Source organism: Glandiceps talaboti, chromosome 9, assembly GCF_964340395.1.
Source record: "Glandiceps talaboti chromosome 9, keGlaTala1.1, whole genome shotgun sequence".
Lineage (NCBI taxonomy): Eukaryota > Metazoa > Hemichordata > Enteropneusta > Spengelidae > Glandiceps > Glandiceps talaboti.
This window is the reverse complement of record NC_135557.1, coordinates 22,555,318-22,566,224: the sequence shown is the minus strand read 5'-3', so window position 1 is coordinate 22,566,224 and position 10,907 is coordinate 22,555,318. Positions and strand designations below refer to the sequence as shown.

At 35.9% G+C, this 10,907-nt stretch overlaps 1 protein-coding gene across 1 annotated transcript in view; it reads right to left on the bottom strand.

The window, feature by feature from the left end:
• LOC144439973 (sodium-independent sulfate anion transporter-like) overlaps window positions 1–6,784 on the bottom strand; it is an 8,534-nt gene extending 1,750 nt beyond the window's left edge. Inside the window, exons 1-11 of the mRNA XM_078129202.1 lie at window positions 6,554–6,784; window positions 5,911–6,124; window positions 5,293–5,461; window positions 4,889–4,943; window positions 4,268–4,352; window positions 3,340–3,719; window positions 2,969–3,041; window positions 2,614–2,664; window positions 2,150–2,210; window positions 1,365–1,561; window positions 357–491 (exon numbers count right to left, since the gene is read on the bottom strand). Coding sequence (XP_077985328.1) covers window positions 357–491; window positions 1,365–1,561; window positions 2,150–2,210; window positions 2,614–2,664; window positions 2,969–3,041; window positions 3,340–3,719; window positions 4,268–4,352; window positions 4,889–4,943; window positions 5,293–5,461; window positions 5,911–6,124; window positions 6,554–6,784 — 1,651 coding nt within the window. The remainder of the gene's footprint in view (window positions 1–356; window positions 492–1,364; window positions 1,562–2,149; window positions 2,211–2,613; window positions 2,665–2,968; window positions 3,042–3,339; window positions 3,720–4,267; window positions 4,353–4,888; window positions 4,944–5,292; window positions 5,462–5,910; window positions 6,125–6,553) is intronic.
• Between the last annotated feature and the right edge of the window lie 4,123 nt (window positions 6,785–10,907).

Here is a 10,907-nt window from a genome sequence, read left to right as displayed (position 1 = left end):
GGTAAAATACACCTCGTTTGTTGCCCTGAAATTCAAAGGTGTTCAAAACTGTCAAGACGTTACCATGTGGAAGCTTGTCTGTGGTCCTTTTGAAATGATAAAGAAATGTCGTGTACCATCTAATTTGCAAAGAAGCTAACGAATGTTTCTTTTCCCATGGAGTTAGCACAGTACTCTGCAGCTATTTCTTATTCCAACATATATTAATTTTATGAATACTTTGACATTTCCTTCAAACTTCAATTCTGCACTATTTTTTACTTATAATTAACAACACTAGAATGATATAATAGTCATGGTATCCTGCTCAGTTCTAATACATGCAAGATAAAAGTTTAATAGAGAAAGTAAGACACTTACCTCTATATTAGGCTTGGCATGGCTGAACAATAATATACCTAAGTCTATAAGGACACCAATTATAACACCAAACTCCACACCTAGTCCAAGACAACCTAAGAAGGTTGCAACCCACACGAATAAATCCATCTCTGTAAACAAAGGTAAACAAATGTTACTAACCTGGATTTTAAAAAAAAAATTATTGGTGTGTGATTATTTTTCAACGATGCTATCATTAATCATATCTATTGAGATATAGACATATACACATATTGACACTATGTAAACTCTATTCTTTTGATAAACAGCAAATTATTTCAGTGTTTGTTTATACACTAGAATTGATAACAATGAGATCAAGATCGTTAATAATTTTGTCTACAACAATTAACATAGGTGGAACATTCCACAACATGTAGAACATTCCAGATATCTACAGTTGGCATACACATTGTATTCATCAATGAACCAGTACTGTGATATACAGACTTGCCTAATATCTAGAATAAACTCAAAATGCCGCCATTGCACTGGGAAAGTGGTTCAGTTATTATCCTGTTACATATCCTATAAGGATAATAATACAATACACATTGTACAAAATATGAGTGCATTAACAAAGTGTTTCATAACATTATTTCAAGAGACTTGAATATTAAATTGCGTTTACAAAAATATATTCTAATACTGAGAGATAATAAAATGGAATGTGTCAAGGAATGAACATCTATTAATGATAGGATTCGGCAATTCGTCTTTCCTCGTTGCTATCCAAATAGATTTTACATAAACAAGGGTAAACCAACCACGTGATATGTATAGTTCAAACATGTATGAAATATTCTATTTAACTATAGGACCCTTCAGTAATTACAAGGGGGAGGGTCGGAGGAATTCATGGGTGTCACACTTTACAAATCGCATCGGTCATTGTGGAAGGTCACATTTTATGCCCCAAATTGGGCTTGATTTCCCTGGCCCTCCCCATCCCATTGTAATTACTGTCGGCTCTGTAAACTTACTTTTCACAATCCATAATTGTTTAATCACTGTGTGATCAAACATGGCAATGACAGCACAGATAATGACAGCACCAAGTGCAGCTTTTGGGATGAAGAAGAAGAGGGGTGTTAAGAATGCCAAGGAAAGTAAGACCAACCCAGCAGTAAATACCCCACCTAGGGGTGTCTTTACGCCACTCTGAGCATTCACAGCAGTTCTGTTGAAGACAAACGAGAGACATGTAAATATTTAATAAATTGTACCATTATATCATTATATTCTTTCTTTTTATGTATGGTTTTATTATCTACTGTTGCACAAAGAATTGCACATATGACAATAAAGATATGTTGTATAATTATATTGTATTGTATTGCATTGCATTGCATTGCATTGTATTGTATCTATGTCATGAATATTTTCACTTTTTTGTTTAGTAATTGTTAAATGCCTTATTACAGCAATGTGGTCATTCCAAGGCTACACGTATTAAAACGTAGATTATTGAATTAATTAATTAATTAAATAATTAATCAATCAATCAATCCATCGATCGATCAATCAATCAATCATTCAATCAGTCAATCAATCAAGCAATCAATCAATCAATCAAAAAACTTTCAATCAATCAATCAATCAATCAACCAATCAATCAATCAATCAATCAATCAAACAAACAAACAAACAAACAAACAAACAAACAAACAAACAAACAAACAAATAAACGAACGAACTTTCATCCACTAAGTTTATATGCTTGAAGAAAAGGAGAAGATTTTATTTAAAATTATTTTGTGAGATTTACCTTGAGAAACTTCCAGTTACTGGGTAGGCTGACACAAATGAACTTAACACATTAGCAGTTCCTGTACAGAAAAACATAGAACACGTTTGTAGTTGTTTATATTCTGTGATGTGATGTGATGTGATGTGATGTGTGTGGATGTATACACTGCAATATTCAAATGAAATCAGGTACATGACCACAAGATGTTAAACTATGTAAAGTCTTCAACTTCTTTTGATAGATTAAATCATAGTGTTGTCAGCAAGTTGGATAACATTTATATTCTTCGCCATAAACCTTTCTCGCATTTGCTTACGTCATGACTCTCTTGATAATAGACCAAACGCTAGACAGAAATTTAGCTTTGTTTTCTTTTTTTAAAACAAAAATGACAGTTTACATCCTTTGCTTCTTAGTGGGAAGTGTATTTAAAAGTAAATGTCAATTGAAGAAACTGATTTTAACAACATACATGTACATACCTAATGCCAAAAGTTCCTGGTTTGGGTAAATCCTGTAATTGTTCTTTCGTCCTGTAGAGAAAATAAAAGATCCAACATCACAGTCAAGTACTTTACACATTTCCACTGCTTATATAAGCAATATCAGACTTTGAGATTATAAATCAAAATCATGAAGGAAATCACAACTAAGTGCAATAAAGTTTACTTTCCTTTGATTAACATGAATATATAATCAGACCATGCCTTTCAGAATTGCCTTTATTCCCTACGATCTTATTATATTCTATTATGTAGTAACGGCCAATGGCAGTTGGTTTTTATGGCATAGTTGTACTATGGAGATAGTACGCTGATATTAATTGGTTAAACTTACCAAATGCCTTTGCAATAGCACAGTTTTCTAGAAATCCAATGATTGGAATGATAGCCAAACCCACATTTATGGACTGCAAAGATAACAAAAGAAAATTACAACTATATATATTTGTAATTATCTGATTCAGAATAAGTATCAAGGGACGAATATATACTCCATTGTTTAAAGTAGTCATATTGATGAGGATTGGGTATCTATTTTGGATTTTAATTTACAAAACAATTTCATCATGGCCTTTTACTTGAAAAATCATCATGAAACACCATATACAAAGTCTGTGTTTGCACCTCAATGCATTGCAAAATGCTAAGAAAATGTGTAAAGAGTTTAAAGCATCTGTTACCGAGGACGAGGTACAATATTCTTACCCCTAAAACTTCTCCAATGCCCAGATAGGTTCTACCAGTATGTCCTACAGTTTCTGCTGCTACTGTTGCATTCACAAACGCCTCAGTAGCCGTTGTTACATCTCCCAACATATCAGCAGTCGTGTTTGATATTAGGGTGGTCATATGTCCAGCAACCGTGTGTAAAGTGGGATCAGCATGTGTAAGGTTGGCCAGTGTGTGGTTAACTTCCTCCGCTACCCCTGTCTCTTCCATGAGTCGTAAAAAGGGAGGCACAGGTGACTGGAATGGTGGAAGACCTTCTGGAACAAATCCAACCAATTTGAAGGCATCTTGATGACCTGATGCATAGACTGCGTATGCTACGCATGCTGCCAAAATGACAATGACAGCATTTCTTGCTGTAGAGGGACCAATAATATTAAGTCATTGTTAACAATCTTAGTTATTGTACAGTGTGGATGTGGCTTATAAGCTTTCTATATTAGTCCCATAGTTTAGTGTATTCCGTATGTTTCTCTATCGTGTCTGGTACTTGGTCTTCTATGGGTTATGAGCTATTGAGAAATTTAATTCGATTCGATTCGATTCGATTAGATGAAATTATATTAGATTACAATACTTTACTAACCAAAATTCCTGTAATTTAAGTGGAGTACGATTATGCTGTCATGTTTTTAATTTTAAAATCATATTACAAACACGTAAAAATAAAAGGTAATTCTTAAAACGTACACTTCTTGATTTGAATTACTTTATACGTTTCCCCAACAAACGTTACTGTTTATTTTTTCCTTGTGTATCTGCCTTTCTGTCAGCGTCCAAACAACTACAAACAAATATTCAAATAGTAAAGAAACAACATAAAACAATCGAATGACAATGTCTGTCATCTCAACATAGCTGTTACATTGAAATATGGTTAATGTCAAAGACTCTAACAACTCACCTGTTCCAAGTAACCATATTGTTTTATACAGGATTAGTTGTGCCTTTGATGTGGCTTTCTTCCCATTATATTTATCTTTCACAAACTGTAAAATTGAAAGAGAGAGGTATAAAAATGGGATCAGTTGGACTTAAGAATAATCTTTGTCTGATTCAATGACTTTACGAAATTATCGGAGTTTAATGTAACAAAGACACTGAAGGTCAATAGTTTTGAATAGGGAACTTGCAATCCAGACTGAGCATGCTCAGATGCAAAGGACTATGGAATTATATATCTGTGGTTATCGTAATACCTAATCAGGAGCTACCGATAAAATAAACCTCCCACAATGGTCAGGGTAACTATGAATTGGTCATTTGCGGTTACAAACAATGTAACATTATTGTTTACATTACTATTTGATTAGTATTTATTATCACATTTCCCATTATGCAACATTCAACATGGCGGGTTTGCAAGTTCCCTATTAAATAGTTGGTGATAGGTTTAGGTTTACTTTAGCCTCAGTGGTGATCATCAGACTGTCATATTAGATGGTAAGTTAGTTTGGGTATACTGTGTGTCTGCTAATCTAAACTTCCCTATAGATAATACATATATAATCTTTCAACTGCTTACCTTCATAGCCATAAGCAGAACAAAGCAAGTAAATCCCATCACAAAATCCTGCCATCTAAAACATAAAAATACACCAATTCAAGTTGAAATGAAACCTACCTTTGGAGGTTAATTTATCAAGCGATTAATAAATTTCCTGTTCTTTGAGAGTTTGAGGGATAATCGTTTCATAAACTTGTATAAATCGATATCTGTACTAGTGTGGTATTTATGGCGTGTCTGTTGCTAATGCTAAACGTTTTTTTTGTCTCTCCTCTAGATACAAAACATACACTGTCTATCATCTGCCTCGCACAAATTGATTACACATTGACCTTTGGAATAGCTACTGATTTGCTTCATACACATTGACGCTTATGAAAAGCACTATTGGTTTTGTCATAAATACTTATTCTCTTTCTCACCTTGTCTGTGGTAATCCTTTGGACACATTATAGACATCATCTACAAAACCATGTGACTTAAACTTGGGAATACCAAAGATGTGTCTCAATTGGCTAAAACCAATTATGACTGCTGCTCCAGATGTGAAGGCATTGATCACAGGAAAGGAGATGAAATTGATGACGAAACCTTTAATATAGAAACACAGACACAGATAATCTTCAGTTAATATATCTGTAACAATTTTGCTTTTTGTTTCATATTAATTTGTTAAGTCTAGCGTGCGCCACATACATGTAACATCATATCGTCTCACACTACACTAGACCACATCACGTGTCACATCACCACACCACATTATATATCATCACATTTTTTTATGTTTGTTAGCTTGTTTGTTTGTTTGCTTGCTTGCGTGCTTGTTTATTTGTTTGTTATTTCACAAATATCACAAGCTAATCAAAGTAGTGCTCTCTCTTCTCTGTCGTTCCCTGCGTTACTCATTATAGTACAATGTATTTTCACAAAATAAACTGACATATAAGGTAGTAGATAACAAAATTGCAACAACATAGCCATCATTGAGAAGTATATTGATACGTTAGACAGTTGACAATAAGTAGTAACGTTGTATTTACCTAAATTAAATAGCCCCATCAAGAACAGTATAATACCACTGAAGAATGCCAATATTATTGCATAGATAGGATCATTCAGTTCTGACTCGCCGTCTCCTCCACCAAACTCAGCTACCATCAATGACATCACAGCAGTGGGTCCCAACGATATATCTTTAGATGTACCCATTAAGCAGTAGACAATACAACCCATGAAGGCAGAGTACAGACCATACTGCAAATATACCACATACAAGGAAAGAGTTTAAAGACTGGGGTAAAACTACAGGCATACCAGATTAGAATGGCCCCTTTTTGTGTGGTGGTTTTTTTTCAATTTAACGCCTTAAAACTTAGGGGTGGTAGGCAGGGTCGGTCGGTTGGTGGGTCGGTCGGCTAAAATATATACATGTACTTAGTATTTGTAAGGTATGTATATGAGTGAGTGAGTTATGAATTATTTTAGTTGCTTTCAGCATCATAAGAACATAAATTGTCCGTGACCTTTGACCCATGATATATACGCTGGAAGTAACACCACCGACACTAACACTGATTGCGATTTTGAATGTCATCATAATTCACGCTTCATTTCACAGTATTGACTACACGATGAAAATGTGAGTTAACATTTGACCTACACATTTGTATCTGTGACACTTACCTCGACTGGAAGTTTGGCTACCGTAGCATATGCTAAGCCCTGGGGAATGACTGTCAGCCCTACTGTCAATCCAGCAATACAGTCAGATACCACCCATTTTGGCCTGTATTTAGGCAACCAGAAGGATATCGGAAATTTCACTTTCCAATTTTCAACTGAACAGCTTTCTTTGGCGTAATCAGATATCTTCTCCTTCACTGTCCTATCGTCTCCCTTCCTCCTGGAACCCATTGTCAAAAACAAAGGACCTTTATGGAGCTAAAAGTGAAGACAAATTTGCAGTGTCATCATCGGAAAGTTATACTGTACTTAGTAAACATACATTGACAAACATTAATTTTGTTTTATATCCCTTTACCTATATATTATGAAAACATTCTTTTAATGTTGGCCGTCTGATGATATTATTGTTTCGAATTCGGCTGCCAATGTGGGGAGCACTTCGACATCGTGGTTGGTTTCATTAAAAGTTCACTTCATAACTTAACATTCGCACAAATTCAAACTGTCAATGCACACATTTGTTTCATAGGACAAGTCGAAATGTCATTTTGACCCAGGAATAACTAAAAAATCGCCTAAAATAGAAAAAGACTTTGCTTAGACATGTTTCTCTGATACCTTGCTTTCCCTCTACTAACGTAATGCTAACTCAACAGTTTTGTAATTATACACACATTACACACAGACAGACAGACAGACAGACAGACAGACAGACAGACAGACAGACAGACAGACAGACAGACAGACAGAGACAAAGACAGAGGCAGAGACAGACAGACAGACAGACAGACAGACAGACAGACAGACAGACAGACAGACAGACAGACTGACTGACTGACTGACTGACTGACTGACTGACTGACTGACTGACTGACAGACAGACTGACAGACAGGCACAGACAGACAGACAGACAGACAGACAGACAGACAGACAGACAGACAGACAGACAGTCAGTCAGTCAGTCAGTCAGTCAGTCAGTCAGAGAGGTGCAGACAATATGTATGAGCGTAAACGAACAAATGTGATAAAGATATGAGTTCTACATTTCCATAAATTCTTTAATTCCTCAAGATGATCAGTGTCCATACATGTCAAGTACTAGATTAAAACATGGAAACGTGACGGTCGTTATGTTATGGCGTCCTCATCCTGGCTTTACTTTCTACTTTTGTTTTCATGATGAATCGTGATGATGACGTGATAGGCACTTTTTAACAGACAGCTGCTATATGTTGCAATTACATAGCCTTGACGTGGTGTTTGAGTACACAGTACCGAATAGCGCATGCCCATGGGAGTACGAGCACTATATCGGGGTTCAACTCGCACGTTCTACGTATACGTACATGTAGAAGTCCTGTGAGTATCATGGTTACTAAAATACAACTGTAAGTCGTCAAGGAAAGTGTTTTTTGTGTAGAATTGTGCTAACTTGGATAATCAACGTTGACGCATTGAAGGTTCAGATGACAGACACTAGGTGTGCTTCGTTTATACGACATTATAGTGGTATGTATGATGATACACGTAAGCCTGGAACTCTGCGTAGTAAAATTCCAGTTAGAGTTCGGAGCGAAGTACAGAAACAAACTCTTCGAACTGACCAACAACTCTGTCTTGCTTAAGTCGTAAGGAACCGTATACGTGCATGTACGTATCATTGGTGTTGTAAGTGTACCCAGTCACTGTATTAAAAATCTGTTGTTGTTTTTCGATAACTTCAATTGTTTCTATCAATGCTTCTCGCTGCCAATAGAGAGTTAATAATGTGTTCGTTAGTTTTCATCAATAGCTCGCCTTGTTGTTGTTTGGCATGGGCTTACAATATATCTTAAAATCGAGCCGATTGTTATACACCTGTCGTTAATTTAAGAGTGTTATTAACTTCTTTTAAACAAAATAAGAGGAATTCAATTTATCTATCACAAGCTGATATTATCCATATTTCATGTACTAAGTGGAACTCTTCTGGAATACTATCTGGTGAAAAAAAAACTTGGTTGATCAAAGCTTCATTTCCTATTGCACAATACAACATACTTTTGTCGATAATCTTATCTTTGCTTTATCTTTAGTATCGCTGTTAATTTTACAGTTTCACCTCGGTGTATTTGTGACGACAATATTTTGTCACAGACAAGGAAGACTGATCAGTGATTCTGTTCAGTCTGCTACGATATATAGACGCTGGGACAGTTTATAGTTTACATATGGAGGGATAGAAGAAGAAAACTATGTCATCCAACGGCCGTCGACCTGGTTTCAGGTACCACCTGTTTATAGAGCAAGGACAAATTAATTGATTGACAGGTGTCATTATATCTTGGTTAACCACCTGACAAAATTGCCGATGGCTATTTCTTGAAGGACAGCATTATTTATCTATTTATCTGTTTGCTGCACACGCTGCTTAAAACGTTCTTGGCATTCTTATCAATAAATATCAATTAAAGTTTTAGGAGTAGGACTTTATAGGTGAGATTTATACTTGGAATGTAAAAAGGGCCGTAAATTTCGATTCAATGCAGACGTCCCAAGTAGGGGCCCCAGGAATAGTTGATGGTACGCCGACCATGATGCGTGGCGATGGCGATATGACTCGGGCTTATGAATATTAATGAATCACATTGACAAAATAGGTTCCACTGGAAACGTAGATTTTCTTCTCCAACGTCTACGCTGAAACTCGTGAATCTCTGAGGCCAGCTCATGGAGATACTAATTTCGTTCGCTGTTTAAGACATTCTTGAGGTCAAAAATGTCTTGTTAGAAATCTGAATGGACACATTGATTCGTGATGAAATGAAGTGAAATGAAATGAAAAGTTATTGTCGGTCATGTTTTTCTAAAATCTGAGGTTGCTTTTTTTAAGTCATGCAACTAATGTCACAGGGTACGACACAGGTCAAAATCCAGTGTGGCATTATAAAATCGCATTTTCCCGATTTTGAGAAATAAAAAACATACGATTTGAGAATGGCCTACTGCCTGATATCTCACATTTTATCGCGAATAAAGTGATATTCCGAACTGTTCATTAGAATGCTATAGGTTTTGCCCAATGTCTCGAAGAAAACAACGAAAACGTGTGCTATTAATTCGGGCATTATACTTTTGTACATTTTCCAAAATACTTTCCAATCAGCAAACCTGTCAATAAATACCAAATAGTGACAAAAGGGGCTCTTTAAGTTAAGTTGGTTTTAGACTTTAATTGATTTGTTATACAAAGAATTCTGTAGTATCGATGACGCACTCAGAGAAATACGTTGTAAACCCACATATATTTCTATGTGCACCTACATAACAGTGTCTTTGCAGCATCTTTGCTACATTTATGAACATATGTAGTAAAATAAACAGAGGTGAGGCTGTTTTTCATTTCAATGTGTTCAGGCCTTCAACAATACTGTATTGTGCGACCTCTCTGAAATAGCTTGACATTGGGCGAGACCTGACGACAAATGAACAAAGTTAAGAGTTTCAACTTTTACGAGAATGACCAACACAATGTTGAGGCCCTTTGCAGCAATGAAGATAAATGCGACATTAAAGATGTCACCTTTAACAAGCGTGACAATTTGTCTAAATCATACTGACATCCACCCATCCTTGCACTAGTAACTATCTATGGTGATTTTGAGTGATCACCTCATTTATACCTGTCTGGTTTGACGACCTGATTAATTACAGATACATCCATCACTTGTTTGTAAGGCAAGTACAACAGTGATTGGCAGGTGTCTACATATCTGGGTTAGTGAATCTGGACCAAGTTACATATATACCATTATTTATGTATCTACTGATTTGCTGTGTACGGTTTTATACAGTACTTTGCTCACCTCTGTAATAAAAAGTAACATAACTTGTAAAAGTGGTAGAAGTACGATTGTACTCAAGTATGTTTAGTAAGTTTTTTTAGAGTAGGGCGTCTCCATGAGACGATGCTGGAACTAAGACTAAGTAGATTTTATCTTGCCACCACAGTGTTATACTCACAGACCACAGACCCTTCCACTGGTGGAGGGTCTATGGACAGACATAGGGAGTTCACTATCAACAACCCACATAGTAGACTTTAACAAGTGGCTAATCTTCCTGAGAAGGGAACTAACTGGGCATACAATATGGTTAAAGGTAGCAGACCTAGAGGTTTCACACCTAGCCTCTTGAAACAATGCCTACACAATGCTAAGACCAGCTTTGAGAACAAAAATGACCACCCACTAAGTTAAAAGAAAAGCAACCAAGATAAATTCTCAACTTTGTCATTTTTAACAAAAGTGACAATTTGTCAAGATCATGGTGACATAAATCTACACTTGGCTAAGTGACTATGAGTAATTA